At 43.0% G+C, this 23,904-nt stretch overlaps 2 protein-coding genes across 6 annotated transcripts; both read left to right on the top strand.

The window, feature by feature from the left end:
* The first annotated feature begins 1,672 nt into the window (after positions 1 to 1,672).
* On the top strand, positions 1,673 to 23,004 carry LOC115146073 (serine protease 27-like). Of its 5 annotated transcripts, none has more exons than XM_029687853.2 (10): positions 1,673 to 1,787; positions 6,934 to 6,954; positions 7,079 to 7,238; positions 7,366 to 7,634; positions 7,836 to 7,981; positions 8,201 to 8,387; positions 11,042 to 11,219; positions 16,453 to 16,772; positions 21,302 to 21,399; positions 21,497 to 23,004. In XM_029687853.2, the coding sequence occupies exons 1-10, from the start codon at positions 1,721 to 1,723 to the stop codon at positions 21,782 to 21,784; spliced, it is 1,734 nt and encodes a 577-aa protein (XP_029543713.2). In that variant the 5' UTR covers positions 1,673 to 1,720; the 3' UTR covers positions 21,785 to 23,004. The 5 variants fall into 5 exon arrangements, with proteins under 5 accessions (XP_029543713.2, XP_029543711.2, XP_029543712.2 ...); XM_029687851.2 differs by having other exon boundaries at positions 8,201 to 8,423; XM_029687852.2 differs by having other exon boundaries at positions 8,201 to 8,417; positions 21,497 to 23,003.
* LOC135561946 (mucin-2-like) lies at positions 8,429 to 11,017 on the top strand (the record flags this gene model as incomplete). The annotated part of the gene is made up of 1 exon (XM_065004477.1): positions 8,429 to 11,017. A coding segment is annotated over one exon (1,197 nt), but the record flags the coding sequence as incomplete, so codon positions are not given.
* Positions 23,005 to 23,904: the final 900 nt, after the last annotated feature.

The following is a 23,904-nucleotide window of genomic DNA, read 5'->3' as shown; positions in this document are numbered from 1 at the left end:
TACAATAGGCTCTATAGATTAGATATCTATCACCGATCTATAGATTAGATATCTATCACCGATCTATAGATAGATAGGAAACATGATCACAGATTACAGCAATGGAAAACCAATGATCTTGCCCTCGTGACAACCAACGGTTCTAGAGCGTTTGACTTGGAAAGACGGAGAACGAACAGGTCTATCGGGATGGGGAGCGTCTTTTACGGGTGTCTGTATGGCACGGGTTGAAGAAGTTTGCACCGGGTGATAAGTGATTGCATTCGTTTTGGAACCTCCCAGCCATGAGCCAGGTGCCCCACTCATGGCCAACCGCGATGTCGGCTCAAAACAAAAGTTACTTAGGTTAAGTACATGGAGTAATAAGTAGGATTCTGTTTTCACCTGCGAAAAGTGATTGCTTTTGAAAAACGCTTCATCTGTCTTCCGAATAAAAACTTGTTTGGAATTTCGAACAAATATGGTATGGAAAATAGATGTGTGTTTCTTCATGACAACATGACCGACCAGATTACTGTTTATTTTGAGAAGGGCGCCTGTCCCTCCCCGCTACCAGTCAAAAGTTTGGACACACCTACTCATTCAAGGGTGTTTCTTTATTTGTACTGTTTTCTACATTGTAGAATAATAGTGAAGACATTAAAATGATGAAATAAGTGTTAAACAAATCAAAATACATTTTAGATTCTTCAAAGTAGCCACTCTTTGCCTTGACAGCTTTGCACACTCCTGGCATTCTCTCAACGAGTTTCATGACGAATGTTTTTCCAATAGTCTTGAAGGAGTTCCCACATATGCTGTTCACTTGTTGGCTGCTTTTCCTTCACTCTGCGGTCCAACTCATCCCAAACCATCTCAATTGGGTTGAGGTCGGGTGATTGTGGAGGCCAGGTCATCTGATACAGCTCTCCATCACTCTCCTTATTGGTCAAATAACCCTTACACAGCCTGGAGGTGTGTTGGGTCATTGTCCTGTTGAAAAACAAAATGATAGTCTTACTAAGCACAAACCAGATGGGAGGACGTATCGCTGCAGAATGCTGTGGTAGCTATGCTGGTCCTGTGGCGGTCCTCATGAGAGCCCGTTTCACCATAGCGCTTGATGGTTTTTGCGACTGCACTTGAAGAAACTTTTAAGTTCTTGAAATGTTCCGTATCGACTGACCTTCATGTCTTAAAGTAATGATGGATTGTTGTTTCTCTTTGCTTATTTGATCTGTTCTTGCCATAATATGGACTTGGTCTTTTACCAAATAGGGCTATCTTCTGTATACCACCCCTACCTTAACACAACTGATTGGCTCAAACACATTAAGACGGAAAGAAATTCCACAAATGGACTTTTAACAAGGCACACCTGTTAATTGAAATGCATTCCAGGTGACTACCTCATGAAGCTGGTTGAGAGAATGCCAAGCGTGTGCAAAGCTGTCATCAAGGCAAATGTTGGCTACTTTGAACAATCTCAAATATATTTTGATTTGTTGAAAAAAAAATGGGTTACTACATGATTCCATATGTGTTATTTCATAGTTTTGTTGTCTTCACTATTATTCTACAATGTAGAACATTGTAAAAAAAAAAATTAAAAATGGAATGAGAAGGTGTGTCCAAACGTTTGACTGGTACTTTATAGAGATATATATATATAGGAGAGGAGTGAAGGCAGGGATGAGTACAAAAGTATAAACACTAAACAGAACAGGCTGTTGTGGTGGGCATGGAAACAATGGAAGTCTACAAAGCACTATGTTTGATGAATCTACTAGTTGCATTCCTTTCAAAAGGTAAGAGACACGATTCCCATTATTTCACTGCTTTACGTCTATGGACAGTTCTACAGGTGACTCTGGAGTTAAAGGGATAGTGTGATTATGCTAGTTGTAGGGGAGACCATGCTAGCTGTTCAGCATCACTCCATCATGGAAAAAAATAATAGGCCTATTCTTTAAAAAAAAAACTATATCTACGTATATATCAGATAGTTGTGTATCCCTGGAAATAAGTGGAATGCATGTAATCTCGAACACAAATTAATTTGACTTGTTGAAAATCAATTTTCTTTATACCTAACTTGCTTACCACTTTTTCCATGTGGTTTCTTCCTTCACTGACTTTTAGAAACAAGGGTAGCTGAACTTACCCCTTTGGCTCAATTTACCCCACTCTCCCCTACCTGTAGACTTCCAGTCATTGTGCTAACCTAGTGGCTTGCAAAACGACCTACAACTTCTTTCAAACTGCAGAGACATAAAAACGGTATCCGTGAGTTAATCTGACGCTTGGTAAAATCGTGCACTATCCCTTTAAGGAGTTGGTCAGGTTATGGAATGGTGATGGTGGTGAGCATAGCCAAAAAAAACAGTCAAAGTCAATACAATGTCATGTGCCTTGTGACACAGGAGAGAGACCTGTTAGACTGTTTTGGGCCTTGAGGGTGCTGCAGTGCGTGTAATGAGGCAGAACGTTTACATTTGTCTAACATGAGCATCATAGCAACACAACAGAAATGGTATTGAACATGACTGAAGAACACTGCAAAAGGTTCAGTGTGTATAGTGTTGAAGTGGACCAGCTGAAGTCATCTTTCAAAGCAGTTAAAGGGACAGAATTAGATATTTAATGAGATGAAAGTTGAATCGTACAAGGAACTTAAGTTAGGGACAGAAAAAAATACAAACCAGTGAGTAACAGAGTAACTTGGCCAGGTCTTCCTCGTAAAAGAAGACTGACTTCAATGGGACTTCTTGGATAAAAAAAAGGTTTAAAAAAAACAAAAAGACCTCCAGTAAAACATTTTAAAAGCATTCCTCATTTAAGTAATGAGACTCATTAAACTACAATCTGACGCTAAGTCAAATGTTTATGAGAGCGAGAAAGAAAGAAATGAAAGGAAACGGGTCTGCATGAAACCTCACTTTGATTATAGGGTGTCATGACAACTGATGATGGCATAAAGGAGATCCATGAACGCAATCCATGAAATAAAAAAGACCACAGGCAATGTTCCTTTACATGTCATGTGTATATCTTTATACAAACTAAGATTCTCCCAGCCAGCCAGACAAATGCTGTAAAAAAAAAGCTAAACCACTGTCAAGTAGAGACACCTACAGTTGAAGTCGGAAGTTTACATACACCTTAGCCAACTACATTTAAACTCAGTTTTTCACAATTCCTGACATTGAATCCTTGTAAAAATGCCCTGTCTTAGGTCAGGATCACCACTTTATTTTAAGAATGTGCAATGTCAGAATAATAGTAGAGAGAATGATTTATTTCAGCTTTGATTTCTTTCATCACATTCCCAGTGGGTCAGAAGTCTACATACACTCAATTAGTATTTGGTAGCATTGCCTTTAAATTGTTTAACTTGGGTCAAACGTTTCAGGTAGCCATCCACAAGCTTCCCATAATAAGTTGGGTGAATTTTGGCCCATTCCTCCTGACAGAGCTGGTGTAACTGAGTCAGGTTTGTTGGCCTCCTTGCTTGTATACGCTTTTTCAGTTCTGCCCACAAATGTTCTATAGGATTGAGGTCAGGGTTTGTGATGGCCACTCCAATACCTTGACTTTGTTGTCCTTAAGCCATTTTGCCACAACTTTGGAAGCATGCTTGGGGTCATTTGGGTCCATTTGGAAGACCCATTTGCGACCAAGCTGATGTCTTGAGATGTTGCATCAATATATCCACATAATTTTCCTGCCTCATGATGCCATCTATTTTGTGAAGTGCACCAGTCCCTCCTGCAGCAAAGCACCCCCACAACATGATGCTGCCACCTCCGTGATTCACGGTTGGGATGGTGTTCTTTGGCTTGCAAGCCTCCCCCTTTTTCCTCCCCCTTTTTTTATGTCGTTTTTTGAGCAGTGTCTTCTTCCTTGTCGAGCGAGAGGACTTGTTTTATGGTGGATATATATATTTTTGTACCTGTTTCCTCCAGCATCTTCACAAGATCCTTTGCTGTTGTTCTGGGATTGATTTGCACTTTTCGCACCAAAGTACGTTCATCTCTAGGAGACAGAACGCGTCTCCATCTTGAGCAGTATGACGGCTACGTGGTCCCATGGTGTTTATACTTGCGTAATATTGTTTGTACAGATGAACATGGTACCTTCAAGCGTTTGGAAATTGCTCCCAAGGATGAACCATAATTCTGGAGGTCTACAATTTTTTTTTCTGAGGTCTTGGCTGATTTCTTTTGATTTTCCCATGATGTCAAGCAAAGAGGCACTGAGTTTGAAGGTAGGCCTTGAAATACATCCACAGGTAGATCTCCAATGGACTCAAATGATGTCAATTAGCCTATCAGAAGCTTCTAAAGCCATGACATCAATTTCTGGAATTTTCCAAGCTGTTTAAAGGCACAGTTAACTTAGTGTTTGTAAACTTCTGACCCACTGGAATTGTGATACAGTGAATTATGAGTGAAATAATCTGTCTGTAAACAATTTTTGGAAAAATGTCTGTGTCATGCAAGTAGATGTCCTAACCGACTTGCCAAAACTATAGTTTGTTAACAAGACATTTTTGGAGTGGTTGAAAAACGAGTATATGACTCCAACCTAAATGTATGTAAACTTCTGACTTCAACTGTACATTCTAAAAAAAAATACATATATGTATATTGACACTTGCACCACATATGTGGCCTGTATGACGGTGGTTAGTTCTTAGATCTAATACAGCTGTAAAGCCAGTGCACCTGTAAAATGATGGACTCTTCTTCCTGTTTGTGCCACTGGAACTGATGTGAAAAAGGCACCTTTAATTAATTAGGCCTATCACTGATGTGTGTGTGTGTGTGTGTGTGTATGCAACATTCCCTCTGAAGTGTAATGGAGAGTTGAATCAAGACCATAGAATGGCTTTTCAACACGTCAAGGAAATGTTTCACCTTCAGCTGACAATTCCATCTTACTGGAAACAGTTAGCTTGAGTCACCAATGTAATCAATGCAATGTCGTACAGGGAGGAAATTGAGGTTCCAAAGTGTATCAAAATTGGTGTCGACAGGAAAGTTGTGTCAAATCAAAGTGTTTGTCCTCACACACAACAGTTGGATGGAATACAATGTTTCATATGTTCATTATGTAATGCAATATTTCATGCAATGAATTTGTAGAAATGTATAATTTTGCAATAGAGAAGTCTGATTTGTCGATTGTTATTTGCCTCTTTGTGTGTTGTATGCATTTATTTATTTTTTAAAAACATTACCTGATTTGAATATAGTGGGTGGGGACTGAATGTGAAGCCAGCCAGCCAGACACGCCCACAGAGCACACAGAACTAGGGTGCTTATCAGTAGTCCACTAGTCTCTCACGGTTCTGGTTGCCAATATCAGCAGTCCAGTGGATCCCTCACCTGGTCTGTTCTCCTTTAGTTGCACTGGTATGAAAAGACAGAGTAGTTGAAAGTGTTGTTAAGGCTTGCTTTCACATTGTCCAGGTCTTTCAGATCCCAGGAGACGAAGCCACTTGAGAAGATTCAAAACATCAGAGGCAATAGAAGGGCAATTTGGGTTACCTTCTTTGTATTCTTTTGGGTGAAATCCCCATATAGTCCTACAGCCACGATGACTCTGTTGTGACCACAACGCTTCCTTTGTTGGATGATTGTGATTTATTTTTTTCTTGTTATTGTTTTGTTTGAAATGTTTCCAGACGAAAAACCTGAATGGACAGTTTGGCACAAAGTTAACCATAACAATTAAAACCACTTTGAAAATATATATATTTATCCTCCTAAAATGTATATACAGTGCATTCGTACACAGACCCTTTGACTTTTTCCACATTTTGTTACGTTACAGCCTTATTCTAAAATTGATTACATTGTTTTTTCCCTCATCAATCTTCACATAATACCCCATGATGACTAAGCAAAAACATTATTTGTATATATTTTTTTGCAAATGTATTAAAAAACAAAACTGAAATATCACATTTACATAACTATTCAGACCCTTTACTCAGTCCTTTTTGATGCACCTTTAAGCTGGGCACACCTGTATTTGGGGAGTTTCACCCAGTCTTCTCTGCAGATCCTCGCAAGCTCTGTCAGGTTGGATGGGGAGGGTCACTGCACAGCTATTTTCAGGTCTCCCCAGAGATGTTTGATCGGGTTCAATTACGGGCTCTGGCTGGGCAATTCAAGGACATTCAAAGACTTGTCCCGAAGCCACTCCTGCGTCGTCTTGGCTGTGTGCTTAGAGTTGCTGTCCTGTTGGAAGGTGAACCTTCACTTCAGGCTGGGGTCCTGAGCCCTCCGGAGCAGGTTTTCATCAAGGATCTTTCTGCTCCGTTCATCTCTCCCTCGATCCTGACAAGTCTTCCAATCCCTGCCGCTGAAAAACACCCCCACGGTATGATGCTGCCACCACCATGCTTCACCGTAGAGATGGTGCCAGGTTTCCTCCAGACGTGACGCTTGGCATTCAGGCCAAACAATTCAATCTTAGTTTCATCAGACCAGAGAATCTCGCTTCTCATATGTTCTTCTGCATTGACTTATTATTACGCACATCTGCACCTGCTTCCCGACTCACGGTGTATTCCGTTACAAACGCACATTCGGGATAATGTTAAGTGTACAGTAATGTTCGGTAACATACGCAGTGATTAAATCAGTTTTGACAGATGGCCTTTTGTCAAACAATCCACAGACTCATGACAAGCATCCAGCATACAAAGTTCGCTCACATGGAAACTATGGAACAACACTAAATACACAGACTAATTGATTGACTGGCTTGCTGGCTGTGCTCTAAGACTCTATGTTACTACCATAGAGATCCTGTTCAATTATTCTAATTCCTTATGTGGTTGCTATTGTAAAACCAGTAGGGTGCAAAGAGTTAAGTTACATGTTTTCCCACAGTGTGCCAAAACCAAACTGTTCAACTGTTTTTCTCCTCTCCTGTTTTTAGGATCTCACTCTCAGTTGGATGGTGAGTATTTTTCTCATTGAATGACATTACCATGCACCTATTCACTAACTAGTGAGGTTTCAATCTCTTCACTTCCTTTGTGTGCTCCATTTCTAAAACCTTCATCCATTTGTGTCTCTGTTAGTGTGCGGAACCCCTCTCAACACTAGGATTGTGGGGGGCCAGGATGCTCTTGCAGGGAGTTGGCCATGGCAGGCCAGTCTGCACAGATCTGGCAGGCATTTTTGTGGGGGATCCCTCATCAACAAAGAGTGGGTGCTGACTGCTGCTCACTGCTTCTCCAGGTGAGGAATTGCAGGATTGCTAGAATCCTAACATTTAACTCTTACACCAAACCTAATCATAACTCAATTGAGCCTCCTTTTACAGCATTTCTGTTATCTTTTTTTATATATATGTATATTATCTCAGCCCCAGTACATCAAATTTGGTGGTCTACGTTGGTCGTCAGAACCAGAAGGGCTCTAACCCCAACGAGGTGGACCGCGGGGTCACTCAGATCATGTCCCACCCCAACTACACCAGAAGTACTAATGACAACGACATGTGTCTTCTCAAGCTCTCCTCCCCTGTGACTTTTACCAACTACATCCGGCCAGTCTGCCTAGCTGCACCAGGCAGCTCTTTTCATGCCGGCACTACTAGCTGGGTCACTGGCTGGGGTACCATCCGCAGTGGAGGTGAGATCTGATGGGAGAGATTAAATCTAATGCATTGGCAATAGTCAATATGTAAAATATATTTGTAATATAATAGGAGTGATCAATTATAAGAAAATACATTTTCCTCAAATAAACCTTCAAAATGAATCGATCAAGTAATGCATTTCAAATCATGTTGTACAAACTTTACTTGTCTGAATGTGTTTCCCATCTCCTCAGTGTCCCTGCCCTCACCAAAGACCCTACAGGAGGTGGATGTGCCAGTAGTGGGAAACAGGCTGTGTAACTTTAACTATGGAGTAGGTTCAATCACAGACAACATGATCTGTGCTGGTCTAGCAGCAGGAGGAAAGGATTCCTGTCAGGTAAAATCTCTTGGTTATCCTTTTTGTTTATTACATTGTGGGTCAATTACATATTGGTCCGATTCCCCGGACACAGGTTATACCTAATCCTAGTCTAAAAAGCATGTTCACATTGTAAATGGTTCCTCATCTGAGACTGTGCTTCATCTGGGAAACCGACTGTTTCATAATCCTGTGAAAATGCAATCTCAGTGACACTGTAAATCTGTCTATGCATAGGGGGACTCCGGAGGTCCGATGGTAACCAATCAGGGTACTCGCTGGATCCAGTCTGGTGTTGTGAGTTTCGGCAAAGGCTGTGCCCTGGCAAAATTCCCAGGAGTGTACACCAGAGTGTCCCAGTACCAGACCTGGATCAACAGCCAGATCAGCAGTGACCAGCCTGGCTTTGTCACCTTCTCCTCCAGTGGGACTGACTCTGACCTCAGTGTCTTCTGTACTGGTCTTTCAGCCCCTACAACCACCACTACCACTACAACCATCACTACCACTACAACCACCACTACAACTGCCCCTACAACCACCCCTACAACTGCCCCTACAACCACCACTACAACTGCCCCTACAACCACCACTACAACTGCCCCTACAACCACCACTACAACTGCCCCTACAACCACCCCTACAACCACCCCTACAACTGCCCCTACAACTGCCCCTACAACCACCCCTACAACTGCCCCTACAACTGCCCCTACAACAACCACTACAACCGCCCCTACAACAACCACTACAACTGCCCCTACAACAGGCCCTACAACAACCACTACAACTGCCCCTACAACCACCACTACAACTGCCCCTACAACCACCCTACAACCACCCCTACAACTGCCCCTACAACAACCACTACAACCGCCCCTACAACCGCCCCTACAACCACCCCTACAACACTACAACTGCCCTACAACAACCACTACAACCGCCCCTACAACCGCCCTACAACAACCACTACAACCGCCCCTACAACCGCCCCTACAACAACCACTACAACCGCCCCTACAACCGCCCCTACAACCACCCCTACCACTGCCCCTACAACAACCACTACAACCGCCCCTACAACCGCCCCTACAACCGCCCCTACCACTGCCCCTACAACAACCACTACAACCGCCCCTCCAACCGCCCCTACCACTGCCCCTACAACAACCACTACAACCGCCCCTACAACCGCCCCTACAACCGCCCCTACCACTGCCCTACAACAACCACTACAACCGCCCCTACAACCGCCCCTACAACCGCCTCTACAACAACCACTACAACTGCCTCTACAACCGCCCTACCACTGCCCCTACAACAACCACTACAACCGCCCCTACAACCGCCCCTACAACAACCACCACTACTGCCCCTACAACCACCACAACTGCCCCTACAACCACCACAACTGCCCCTACAACAGCATGTACATACCTACAGTGCCTTCGGAAAGTATTCAGACCCCTTGACATTTTCCACATTTTGTTACGTTACAGCCTTATTCTAAAAAAAAAAAAATTCTCCCTCAATCAACCCCATAATGACAAAGCAAAAACAGGTTTTTGGACATTTTTAAATAAAAAACGGAAATATCATATTTACATAAGTATTCAGACCCTTAGTACTTTGAAGCACCTTTGGCAGCAATTACAGCCTTGAGTCTTCTTTGTTATGACGGTACAAGCTTTGCACACCTGTATTTGGGAAGTTTCTCCCATTCTTTGCAGATCCTCTCAAGCTCTGTCAGGTTGCTGCTATTTTTAGGTCTCTCCAGAGATGTTCGATCAGGTTCAAGTCCAGGCTCGGATGGGTCACTCAAGGGCATTCAGAGTCTTGTCCCGAAGTCACTCCTGTGTTGTCTTGGCTGTGTGCTTAGGGTCATTGTTCTGTTGGAAGGTGAACCTTAGTCCCAGTCTGAGGTCCTGAGCGTTCTGGAGCAGGTTTTCATCAAGGATCTCTCTGTACCTTGCTCCGTTCATCTTTCTCTCCATGTCTCCCAGTCCCTGCCGCTGAAAAACATCCCCACAGCATGATGCTGCCACCACCATGCTTCACCGTAGGGATGGTGCCAGGATTCCTCCAGACATGATACTTGGCATTCAGGCCAAAGAGTTCAACCTTGGTTTCATCAGAGCAGAGAATCTTGTTTCTCATGATCTGAAAGTCTTTAGGTGCCTTTTGGCAAACTCCAAGAGGGCTGTCATATGCCCTTTACTAAGGAATGGCTTCCGTCTGGCCACTCTACCATAAAGGCCTGATTGATGGAGTACTGCAGAGATGCTTGTCCTTCTGGAAGTTTCTCCCGTTCCACAGAGGAACTCTGGAGCTCTGTCAGAGTGACAATCCGGTTCTTGGTCACCACCCTGACCAAGGCCCTTCTCCCCCGATAGCTCAATTTGTCCAGGCAGCCGGCTCTAGGAAGAGTATTGGTGGTTCCAAACTTCTTCCATTTAAGAACGATGGAGGCCAGTGTGTTCTTGGGGACCTTCAATGCTGCTGAAATGTTTTGGTACCCATCCCCAGATCTGTGCCTCGACACAATCCTGTCTCGGCGCTCTACGGACAATTCCTTCGACCTCATGGCTTGGTTTTTTGCTCTTACATGCACTGTCAACTGTGGGACCTTATATAGACAGGTGTGTGCCTTTCCAAATCTTGTCCAATCAATTGAATTTACCACAAGTTGGCTCCAATCAAGTTGTAGAAACATCTCAAGGATGATCATTGGAAACAGGATGCACTTGAGCTCTATTTCGATGTCATAGCAAAGGGTCTGAATACTTATGTAAATGAAGTGTTTCTGTTTTTTGAAAACCTGTTTTCACTTTGTCATTATGGGGTATTGTGTGTAGATTGCTGAGGGGAAAACATGTATTTAATAAATTTTGAAATAAGGCTGTAACATAACGTGGAAAAGGTCAAGGTGTCTGAATACTTTCCGAAGGCACTGTATAGACTAACTTGTGCTTATGGCTACAACTTAATGTGAATCTTTACTTTCGTAACATATCTGATGACTGAATTATTCCCTTTTATTTGTCTCTCAAATGTTTCTGTCTCTCCCTCCCTCTGCAGCTGTGGTGTGTGGCAGCGCTAGCTCCTCTTTGAACTCCCATGTTGGTGGCGGAAGCTCGTTGGCGACAGCAGGTTTGTGGCCCTGGATAGCCAGCATACAGACTAACGGAGCACACGTCTGCGGGGGCACTTTAGTGGCGGTAGACTCTGTCATGAGTGATGCCAGCTGCTTTTCTAGGTAAGTGAACTCTACCTGTATGTCAAAGTGGGAGAGTTAGTAGCTGGATTGAAATGTCAATTCCTTACATGATTCTAAGGAAATCTAGTCATAGAACCTACATTTTGATTGGATGTTGATTTTATTTTATTTTTTACAGTGCCATGACATTAACAGTTAGTGACGCATAGAAACGTTTCCTTTTCAACCCTAATGCAAAGGTTAACCAAGATTAATACGTATGACATTTGTACAATCACTGTGCTCCTGAAAATTCTAGGAGGGGTAGCTGTCTATAAACAACACCCATGTTTTACACAACCGTGGCTTCAGAAAGCATGGTTATGGTGTCATCGTCATGTCAACCAGTGTCTGGGTGACTCCATGGGCTCAACAGGCACTTACTGTAGTAGTTACTCTAGTGTACCAGAGGGGGGAGCCACCAGCCAACATCTCTTCCACACTACTGTTTTACCATCCTAATCAGCTGGACAGTTTAACGTTTTGCTACCTTCACAAGGAATTTAGTGGCCCATTCAGACTTAGGATATCTATGACTTTTTACGTGTTTTGATTTAAGCACTTCTCAGTAGTTGGTACTCAGACTTACACTACATGGCCAAAAGTATGAGGATTCGACTGACACGTGTATAACAGAGCACACAGCAATGCAATATCCATACAGTAGAATGGCCTGTACTGAAGAGCTCAGTGACTTTCAACGTGGCACCGTAATAGGATGCCACCTTTCCAACAAGTCAGTTCATAACATTTCTACCCTGCTAGAACAGCCCCGGTCAACTGTAAGTGCTGTTATTGTGAAATGTCAAGGAGCAACAACAGCTCAGCCGCGAAGTTGTAGGACACACAAGCTCCCAGAACGGGACCTCCAACTGCTGAAGCGCATAAAGATCATCTGTCCTCAGTTGCGACACTCACTACCAAGTTTCAAACTGCTTCTGGAAGCAACATCAGCACAATAACCGTTCGTCGGGAGTGACACGAAATGGGTTTCCATGGCCAGGCAGCCGCACACAAGCCTAAGATCACCACGCGCAATGCCAAGCGTCGGCTGGAGTGGTGTAAAGCTAAATGATGTCAGGAGAACGCTACTTGCCTGAATGCATAGTGCCAACTGTAAAGTTTGGTGGAGGAATAATGGTCTTGGGCTGTTTTTCATGGTTCGGGCTAGGCCCGAAGGGAAAATCTTAAAGCTACAGCATAAAATTACTTTCAAGGAGATTCTGTGCTTCCAACTGTGTGACAACAGTTTGGGCAAGGCCTTTTCCTGTTTCAGCATGACAATGCCCCCGTGCACAAAGCGAGTTCCATACAGAAATGGTTTGTCAAGATCTGTGTGGAAGAACTTGACTGGCCTGCACAGAGACCTGACCTCAACCCCATTGAACAGCTTTGGGATGAATTGGAAAGCCGACTGCGAGCCAGGCCTAATCACCCAACATTAGTGCTCGACCTGAATAATGCCCTTGTTGCTGAATGGTGGCAAGTCCCCACAGTAATGTTCACATCTAGTGGAAAGCCTTAACAGAAGAGTGGAGGCTGTTATAGCAGCAAAGGGGGGGACCAACTCCATGTTAATGCCCATGATTTCTTTGAACGAGATGTTCGACGAGCAGGTGTCCACATAGTTGTGCAGGTGGGTAGTGAGCTCTGCTGGTGTGGCTCCCTTGTTCGCACTGAATAAATGTAATTCAATTAAAAAGTTTTGGTTCAATTAGTTTTTCTGTTTATCTCAAACAAATCCCTTTAAATATTGTGCAGCTTTAATTTAATTAGATCAGCACAAGACTAATTCAGGTCTGAATTTCCCTTTAATGAATAATTACGTCAACTTCAAGACAAAGAAAAGATCAACTTAGTACAATAATGAATTATGTCAAATGATGATAACATGAATGAAGAGTTGAGTATGAAGGGTGCCTACCTAGGGCATAACACATACATAACCCATACACATTACATAAGCAGTAAATAAACATTTAATAAGACAATTGTAATGAAGAGTTTAGTATCCCTCACTAAAGTAGCAGGGTGAGGCCGCTTGATGTACACCCCTTGGACAGGACGCTAGTCTGTCACAGGCAGTGGATGCTCCACAGAGAAGGGAGGGGAGGACCATCCTCATCAGTAAATTTCATAAAAATGTAAATTGTAAAACATTAAAGTTGTATAATTTTTAGATGAAACTATACTAAATATAATCAATAACTATAATAAATATAATCACGTCACGTTCCCACCCCCTTTCCATGCACAGTAATTATGACAGGCTGGAGGACACCCTCCTGAAGTTATCAGAGCTCTTGCAACATGATCTGCCATGTTTTCCCACCCAATCAAAGGATCAGATAATTAATCTAGTACTGAAACCATGATCTACAGTTTGCTAGCACTGCAGTGTATAAAATGTGGTGAGTAGTTAACTCAGAGAAAGGCAATAGTTGAACAGTTATTTTAACAAATGAATTTATTCTTAAATGAAGGAAGAGAAAGAGATTGAAAAAGACAGCTTCACTTACTTAGCTAGCTAGTTTAGCCTACTGAAACACCCTGCTCAAACAGAGGGATGCTACGTTAGCTAGCTGGCTATGACTATCCAACACAACACTGGAACTCTTCCAAGTCAAGGTAAGCTTTTGGTATTACTAATTTATTGTCACCGGGACCTGTCGGTGTAACTGCTTACTAACTTCACTGCATGATAGTAGCAGCTATACGAACGCATTAGTTCTATTAACTATGACGTTACTTTTGCTAATATGGTGACAACGAAGTAGGCTGTGTGTAGAGTATTGGCTTGTAAACTCTTGTTTGCAACTGTTGGAACCTCTTTGGACTAGGGGGCAGTATTTTGACGTCTGGATAAAAAGCGTGCCCACAGTAAACTGTTACTCAGATATGCATACAGTGAGGGAAAAAAGTATTTGATCCCCTGCTGATTTTGTACGTTTGCCCACTGACAAAGAAATTATCAGTCTATAATTTTAATGGTAGGTTTATTTGAACAGTGAGAGACGGAATAACAACAACAAAAAAATCCAGAAAAAAAGCATGTCAAAAACGTATTAGGGTACCGGAGGTTTGATTATAAATGTTGTTTGACTTGTTTGGAGAAGTTTATTGATAACGTTTGTGATTAATTTTGTATGCATTTTGAAGGAGGGAAACCGGTGGATAGCCCTCCCTCATTTTGAATGCCTTTTTGAAATCTGACACAGCGGCTGGATTAACAAGAAGTTAAGCTTTTTTCTGATGTATGACACTTGTATTTTCATGAATATTAAATATGACTATCTGCCATTTGAATTTCGCACTCTGCAATTTCACCAGATGTTGTTGAGGTGGGTCGCTAGCACCACGTCTAGCCATAACAGGTTTTAATGATTGCACCGAATATCAGCTAGGTGCAGGTAAGCGTGTGAAAGGCGGTATTGAATGTCACTGTCTGTCACCTCAAATTGTCTCTCGACCTGTGTGCACCTAAGTTGTAAACTTTCATTCATGAACTAGGTTGAAGCAACCTCATGATGGGTATAGGGAAAATTCCAGTATCGTGTGCAGTTGAAGTCGCAAGTTTGCATATACCTTAGCCAAATACATTTAAACTCAGTTTTTCACAATTCCCTGTCTTAGGTCAGTTAGGATCACCACTTTATTTTAAGAATGTGAAATAAGAGATTTCAGCTTTTATTTATTTCATCGCATTCCCTGTGGGTCAGAAGTTTACATACACTCAATTAGTATTTGGTAGCATTGCTTTTAAATTGTTTAACTTGGGTCAAACATTTCTGGTAGCCTTCCACAACAAGTTGGGTGAATTTTGACCCATACCTCTTGACAGAGCTGATGTAACAGAGTCAGGCTTGTAGGCCTCCTTGCTCGCACATGCTTTTTCAGTTCTGCCCACATATTTTCTATAGGATTGAAGTCAGGGCTTTGTGATGGCCACTCCAATCCCTTGACTTTGTTGTCCGTAAGCCATTTTGCCACAACTTTGGAAGTATGCTTGGGGTCATTGTCCATTTGGAAGACCCATTTGTGACCAAGCTTTAACTTCCTGACTGATGTCTTGAGATGTTGCTTCAATATATCCACATAATTTTCCTTCTCATGATGCAATCTATTTTCTGAAGTGCACCAGTCCCTCCTGCAGCAAAGCACTCCCACAACATGATGCGGCCATCTCCGTGCTTCATGGTTGGGATGATGTTCTTCGGCTTGCAAGCCTCCCCCTTTTTCCTCCAAACATAACGATGGTCATTATGGCCAAACAGTTCTATTTTTGTTTCATCAGACCAGAGGACATTTCTCCAAAAAGTATGATCTTTGTCCCCATGTGCAGTTGCAAAACGTAGTCTGACTTTATTATGGTGGTTTTGGAGCAGTGGCTTCTTCCTTGCTGAGCGGCCTTTCAGATTATGTCGATATGTGACTCTTTTTACTGTGTATATAGATACTTTTGTTCCTGTTTCCTCCAGCATCTTCACAAGGTCCTTTGCTGTTCTGGGATTGATTTTCAGTTTTCGCACCAAAGTACGTTCATCTCTAGGAGACAGAACGCGTCTTCTTCCTGAGCGGTATGACGGGCTGGGTGGTCCCAAGGTTTTTATACTTGCTTACTATTGTTTGTACAGATGTACGTGGTACCTTCAGGTGTTTGGAAATTGCTCCCAAGGATGAAACAGACTTGTGGAGGTCTACAATCTTTTTTCTGAGGTCTTGGCTGATTTATTTTGATTTTCCCATGATGTCAAGCAAAGAGGCACTGAGTTTGAAGGTAGACCTTTAAATTCATCCACAGGTACACTTCAAATTATGTCAATTAGCTTATCAGAAGCTTCTAAAGCCATGACATAATTTTCTGGAATTTTCCAAGCTGTTTAAAGGCACAGTCAACTTAGTGTATGTAAACTTCTGAACCACTGGAATTGTGATAGATTATTACACTGTCTGTAAACAATTGTTGGAAAAATGTCTTGTCATGCAATGTAGATGTCCTGACCAACTTGCCAAAACTATAGTTTGTTAACAGGAAATTTGTGGAGTGGTTGAAAAATGAGTTTTAATGACTCCAACCTAAGTGTGTCATCTTCTGACTTCAACAGTAGTAGCCCTAACCTATCGCTGTTACATTGAACTGGGTGAATGGAATATGAATGAGTCATCCAATATGCTGTAATAGAAAAATAAGGCCATGCTCATGAAAATAAAATAGCCCTCTCTCATTTTAAAGGGCACTGACCGCCAATGATCACAGGACATCACTAAACAGAGATGCAAATCATTATCTCTCCAGCCAGGCCAACGCTTCTGAGTGGACCGTGATTCTGGGTCGTCTGAAGCAGAGCGGCTCCAATCCCCACGAGGTAACCCAGAACGTCATCAACATCACCATGAGCAATGTGACAGGCAACAACGTGGCCATCCTCCGACTGGCCAGCCAACCCACATTGTCTGACTACATCCAGCCTATCTGTGTGGACAAGGGAACCAGAACCTTCAGCACAGGGACTCCGTGTTGGGTAGCTGGCTGGGCAACAGGTCAGGGTGGCGGTGAGTGGAAGGACTCTGGTCTTTGTGTGTTAGTGAGAAATGTTCCCTGTTCAGAAACAAACGCTATAGCACCAAGGCATTTGTGTAGATCTGAAATAATTGGGTAAGCAATGGTAATAGGTCCACCGGTCTTCTGATAGAATAGGTGATATTTTCACCATATTGCTTATAACCTATCCAGGCCTCTCAGATCTACACAAATGCCTAGGGTAGGAGCTGGCTGCACTGTAAGACGTTTCTGTAATTTCAACAGTAAAACACTGTAGAATAATACACAGTAATTATCGTGCATTGTGGGAAAATGTTGTGGGCAGGGAAAGTGTCTTTGGCTCATAAATATATGGAAGGTGTGCATTGTAAGAGACTATATTTGTTGCACCTGTGAGTGAGAATGCTGCACACAGAATACAGTAATATACTCAATTTTAGGAATTTTACAAATCTTGTCCTGAAAATGGACAGTTATTTACTGTAATTCAGAATCCTGTACCATACATCATTTTTGGAGCGCCAAAAACCTTTTGAACAATAGTGGGTGGATGGTATTGTGTTTCTGACTAACATATTTTTAGGCGTGTCTTGTAAGAGCTATATTTGTTGCACCCGTTAGGCTGAACGAATTTAACTGTATGTCTTAGTGGTCCCCTAACAATTTCATTTATATAGGGGACAAATCAGTGGCAGCAAGTCTCAAACCTTTAATAGTTGAATGACTAGCCATGTCCTTTTGATCGGTTTTGGCCTGTAGTTACTGTCGGCATAAAGTGCAAGTGACATAAAACACCAAATATAGTGTTTTGTGTTTATTAGGTACACCAATCTAGTACCGGGTCAGACCCCTATTTGCCTCCAGAACAGCCTGAATTATTTGGGGAATGGATTCTACAAGGTGGGGAGTTCAAACGTTGCTCAATTGGCGTCAAGGAACCGAACGTGCCAGGAAATAACATTCCCCACACCAGAGCCATCAGCCTGTAATGTTGACACCAGGCAGGATGTGGCCATGAACTTATGCTGCTTACGCCAAATCCTGACTCTCCCATCAGCATGACGCAACAGGAACTGGGATTTGTCAGACCAGGCAATGCACTCAATTGTCCAGTGTTGGTGATCATGTGCCTACTGGAGCCGCTTCGTCTTGTTTTTAGCTGATAGGAGTGAAACCCGTTATGGTCATCTGCTGCAATCGCCCATCCGTGACAAGGACAGACGCGTTGTCCGTTCCGAGATGCCGTTCTGCACATTACTGTTGTACTGCGCCATTTTATGCCTGTTTGTGGCCTGCCTGTTAGCTTACACGATTCTTGCCATTCTCCTTCGACCTCTCATCCACAAGCTGTTTTCACCCACATTACTGCCGCTGACTGGATGTTTTTTGTTTTGTTACCCTATTCTTGATAAACCCTAGACACTGTCGTGTGTGAAAAGCCAAGGCCTGTATCCCTTCAATACTGTGAACCATCAGATCCTCGTCTCCACCCTCTCCGAGTTGGGCATCTCCGGCGCGGCCCATGCTTGGATTGCGTCCTACCTGACAGGTCGCTCCTACCAGGTGGCGTGGTGGGAATCCGTCTCCACACCACGTGCTCTCACCACTGGTGTCCCCCAGGGCTCTGTTCTAGGCCCTCTCCTATTCTCGCTATACACCAAGTCACTTGGCTCTGTCATAACCTCACATGGTCTCTCCTATCATTGCTATGCAGACGACACACAATTAATCTTCTCCTTTCCCCCTTCTGATGACCAGGTGGCGAATCGCATCTCTGCATGTCTGGCAGACATATCAGTGTGGATGACGGATCACCACCTCAAGCTGAACCTCGGCAAGACGGAGCTGCTCTTCCTCCCGGGAAGGACTGCCCGTTCCATGATCTCGCCATCACGGTTGACAACTCCATTGTGTCCTCCTCCCAGAGCGCTAAGAACCTTGGCGTGATCCTGGACAACACCCTGTCGTTCTCAACTAACATCAAGGCGGTGGCCCGTTCCTGTAGGTTCATGCTCTACAACATCCGCAGAGTACGACCCTGCCTCACACAGGAAGCGGCGCAGGTCCTAATCCAGGCACTTGTCATCTCCCGTCTGGATTACTGCAACTCGCTGTTGGCTGGGCTCCTGCCTGTGCCATTAAACCCCTACAACTCATCCAGAACGCCGCAGCCCGTCTGGTGTTCAACCTTCCCAAGTTCTCTCACGTCACCCCGCTCCTCCGCTCTCTCCACTGGCTTCCAGTTGAAGCTCGCATCCGCTACAAGACCATGGTGCTTGCCTACGGAGCTGTGAGGGGAACGGCACCTCAGTACCTCCAGGCTCTGATCAGGCCCTACACCCAAACAAGGGCACTGCGTTCATCCACCTCTGGCCTGCTCGCCTCCCTACCACTGAGGAAGTACAGTTCCCGCTCAGCCCAGTCAAAACTGTTCGCTGCTCTGGCCCCCCAATGGTGGAACAAACTCCCTCACGACGCCAGGACAGCGGAGTCAATCACCACCTTCCGGAGACACCTGAAACCCCACCTCTTTAAGGAATACCTAGGATAGGATAAAGTAATCCCTCTCACCCCCCTTAAAAGATTTAGATGCACTACCGTTCCACTGGATGTCATAAGGTGAATGCACCAATTTGTAAGTCGCTCTGGATAAGAGCGTCTGCTAAATGACTTAAATGTAATGTTAAATGGGTGGTGTACCTAATAAACTGTAAGTTCATATGCTGTAATATCACTGGATTCACTATTAGCAATTGCAGTTTTTCAATACAATTTAACAAATTACTGTATTGCTGTATATTTAATGCAGCACACTGGTAGTGATGGTGCGTTGCATCCAGGTCTTGGACCCTCCACGTTACTTGCGGTGTCCCACAAGGATCTATTCTTGGACCCATGCTGCTCATCCTGTACATGGTCATGTCATTAGCCGGAACGGAATCTCATTCCACTGCTAAGCTGATGACACCCAGCTGTATGTAAAAACTACCCCAAGTCCGTCTGATGCATATGTCTCATCCGTGCCTTTATCTCCTCAAGCCTGGACTACTATAACACACTCTTCATTGTGATCCCTGGCAGGAGTCTCCAAAAGCCCCACTACATACAGAACAGCACTGTCAGGATCCTGGTGAGAGTGAAGAAACATCACCCCCATCCTGGCATCTCTGCGCTGGCTCCCCGTCTCACTACGGATTTCATTTTAAAACCCTCTTGCTGACTTTCCAGCGTAGTCATGGATATCCCACTCCTTATCTCAAATACCATAACCCCACCCGCACCCTCAGGTCAAGCGATGGCCTGCTCCTCCACGCCCCCAGGACCAAGCTCTGCTCCTTGGGGGAAAATCGGGCTTTCAGCTCAACCATCCCGAGCCTCTAGAATACCCTCCTGGACCACCTGAAGGCACCACAGACTCTGAGCTCCTTTGAAAGGGCCCCAAAGACTGTTTAGGAAGGTCATTCTGTTGATAGCTGTGCTCCTTGGTGTCCTTGTCCCTTGTAGCGTCAGCTGGGTTCTTTGTACCAGTTGCCCTGTCATTTTGTTTTTTATTTGAAGGCAATTTGAGATTATTCTGTATAATGAAATGCGCATTATTATTCATTGCTGGAGGGGAATGAATCACTGTCTCATGAACATATTTTAAGGCGTGCCTTGTAAGTGGCTATAATTGTTTCACCCATTAGTGAGAGTCCTGTACTAATTTAAGTGATATGTGGTAGTAGTTCCCTAACATACCTTAAAGGTATATTGAGGACAGATCAGTGACAACAGATCTTAAACCTTTAATGGTTGAATATTTAACCATGTCCATTTGATCTGTTGCCCTGTAATCACAGCCAGTTTGGAAGCCTTTTGTTTAGGCCTCTGGGCCTCATTTAATATGCTGTAATATACAATTGCCTAGCAGCCAATCTACTTACTCTAATCCCTTGTAATTACAGTAAAATACTGTAAAAATGTCTTTCCTACAATTCGTTACATTATTGTACTGTGTTTTTTTTACTGCTTTGACGTTTTAGTAATTTACAGGAAGCTGGCATCAAGTTACCGTGAATATCTCAGTAATGTATTGCTACTATCCAGAGATATATCATCATAAGATATCTTGTTGTAATTACAATTATTTTAAAGACCAGTATATCCTTAACTACAACAACATTTTCAGTAATGGTTATAGAAACGTTTACATGTTATGACTGTGATATATATATATTTTTATCAACCTTGGTTGACTGCACCGATTAAAGAGCGCCACTAAATGACCAAAATGAAAACACTGGGTAATATGCAGTGATTATAATTGATACTGTAAATTAGTAACTGACTTGGTACTGTAAATTAGATTTAAGTAACATTTTTGGTACCGTTAAATGAATTACAGTAGCTGTAAAATAAATTACAGTACCTTTCTGGCCTATTGCTGCCAGTAAGTTTCTGTTCATTTTACAGGAAATGTTTTACAGTGTCTGTATTGTTTCCGGACAGGACCGTGGGGGTGGGTATGATAAGTAATAAACCCATCTCTCTTTGTCCTTAGCTGAGGAAGTTCTGCAGGAGTTCCAGACCTCTGTGGTGGAATGTGTGAATGTTTCGTCTACAGACAACATTTGCACCGGAGCTGTGACACTACTGCAGGTTTAGTAAATATCTGTCATACTATTTAGCTTGCAACATGTTGTTATAAGCACATAACATTATAACCATATTAAACCTAGTGTACTTCCACCCACAGGGTAATGCCGGTGGTCATTTGATGTGTAAGCATGGCAACTCATGGTTCCAGACTGCTGTGTTGACTGTCGACAGCAGCACCAACAAAGCACGTTGGAGCAGGGATCCCCGCACCTCCCCTATCCAAGTCTTCACCAAAACCTCCCACTTCCAAAACTTCCTGACTGCCAATTTGGGAACCTTCCTATCCCCTGCCACCTCAGCTGGTGGCAGCAGTGGAGCTTCCCTGGCCCACTCCTCTCTCCTCCTCGTCTCCCTCTCCTCTGTCCTACTGTTGGGTTGGTACTAGGAAACTCCACAGCTACCATTGACAAGCCCTCTCTAACTTCCAACCAAAAGTATATATTTTTCGAGGAATTAATCCATTTTTGTCAGTGACTGGTAGTGTGTCAAAGCCAGGATTCTAGTTTTGAACTCAGGGAGCCTTCATTTCCAGTCATTTGAATGATGAATGTTTCCAACTTCCTTTGTCTTTTTACTATTTTTGCTGTCAATGTTTTTGTATCAGTAGCATTTTCTGGATACTATTTTGTAATGACACTTACAGCATTGCTGTTTGAGACGCAATATGCAAGATTTTCTGTTAACTGTCTGGGTATGTGTAACATTGTAACATGACAATATCCAGACACCATGTAAAACAATGGAACATAAATGTTGCCAGAGTTGACCCTTTCTAGCCCGAGCGAAATGTTCCATTTCTTGCAGGATCAAGACCTCTGCATATATTAATGGGTATACTTTGCTGGTGTAAAACATGATAGGCATTTTGAAAGCTGAGAAACAGCCCCTTGACTGATTGCTATCGTATGTCACATTTCAAGAAATAACCTGTGAAAATATGCTTCTTATACAAAAATCTATGCTTTCTCCCAAACTGCCATTCCCACAACTTTTTAATGAAGACGAGGAAAGAGAGCATATTGTCTTTGTTTGAGAAGTGTTGAACATTTGAAATCAGAATAGAAATACCTTTTTACTGATGTTATTTTTCAAAAATTTTATGGAATATTCCTTGATCAGACACTATCTGGTTAGTAAATAAATAAAAATCTGCATCAAAACAAATTACAACCAGCATTTAGTCTTACATAAGGAAATAAGTAATATAATATTAAAACAACCGTATTCTTTCAACGAAGTTATGGGGAATAGATTGTCTGTCATGGCCATAACATTCATCTCAGTGATTTTTACCATAAAAATTGATCTGGAATTACAGTGCCTATAGAAAGACTACGCTCCCTTAACTTTTTCAAAATGTTGTGAGAAAATAAGTATATATTAAAAATACAAAACTGAAATATCATAAGTGGATAAGTCTCCATCCCCCTGATTTAATACTTGGCAGAAACACCTTCGGCAGCAATTTCAGCTGTGAATGCTGAAATAAGTTTCTACCAACTTCGTATTTAGAACTCTTGACTTTTTCCACATTTTGTTACATTACAGCCTTATTTTAAAATTCATTAAATTCCTCAACTATACACAATAACCCATAATGACAAAGTGAAAGATTTTTTAAAATTCTTGTAAATGTATTAAAAATTAAAAACAAATTCCTTATTTACATAAGTATTCAGACCCTTTGCGAAATTGAGCTCAGGTGCATCCTGTTCCCATTGATCATCCTTTTGATGTTCCTACAACTGGATTGGACTCCCTATGTGGTCAATTCAATGGATTGGACATGATTTAGAAAGGCACACATCTGTCTATACAAGGCCCCACAGTTGACAGTGCATGTCAGAGCAGAAATGAAGCCATGAGGTTGAAGGAATTATCAGTAGGGCTCAGACAGGATTGTGTGGAGGCACAGGTCTGTGGAAGGGTACCAAAACATTTCTGCAGCATTGAAGGTTCCCAAGAATACAGTGGTCTCATTTTTAAATGGAAGAAGTTTGGAACCACCACGACTCTTCCTGGAGCTGGCCGCCCGGCCAAACTGAGCAATCGGGGGAGAAGGGCTGTGGTCAGGGAGGTGACCAAGAACCCAATGGTCACTCTGACAGAGCTCCAGAGTTCCTCTGTGGAGATGGGAGAACCTTCCAGAAGGACAACCATCTCTGCTGCACTCCACCAATCAGGCCTTTATGGTAGAGTGGTCAGACGGAAGCCACTCCTCAGTAAAGGGCATGACAGCCCGCTTGGAGTTGGACAGACCATGAAAAGGACAGACCATGAGAAACAAGATTCTCTGGTCTGATGAAACCAAGATTGAACTCTTTGAACTGAATGCCAAGCCTCACGTCTGGAGGAAACCAGGCACCATCTCTACGGTGAAGCATGGTGGCGACAGCATCATGCTGTGGGGATCTTTTTCACCGGGAGGGACTGGGAGGCTAGTCGGGATTGAGGGAAAGATGAATGGAGCAAAGTACAGAGAGATCCTTGATGAAAACTTGCTCC

The sequence above is a fragment of the Oncorhynchus nerka genome, linkage group LG18 (assembly GCF_034236695.1).
Source record: "Oncorhynchus nerka isolate Pitt River linkage group LG18, Oner_Uvic_2.0, whole genome shotgun sequence".
In the NCBI taxonomy this organism is placed as follows: Eukaryota; Metazoa; Chordata; class Actinopteri; order Salmoniformes; family Salmonidae; genus Oncorhynchus; species Oncorhynchus nerka.
The sequence above is the reverse complement of the archived record's forward strand: the minus strand, read 5'-3'. Positions and strand labels throughout refer to the sequence as shown.

Excerpts from the sequence above, each read along its gene's own strand:
- LOC115146073 (XM_029687851.2), top strand. The coding sequence starts at position 1,721 with ATGGAAACAATGGAAGTCTACAAAGCACTATGTTTGATGAATCTACTA. Across the intron at positions 7,982-8,200 it reads GAGGAAAGGATTCCTGTCAG|GGGGACTCCGGAGGTCCGAT; the intron begins GTAAAATCTCTT and ends GTCTATGCATAG. Across the intron at positions 11,220-16,452 it reads GATGCCAGCTGCTTTTCTAG|GGCACTGACCGCCAATGATC; the intron begins GTAAGTGAACTC and ends CTCATTTTAAAG.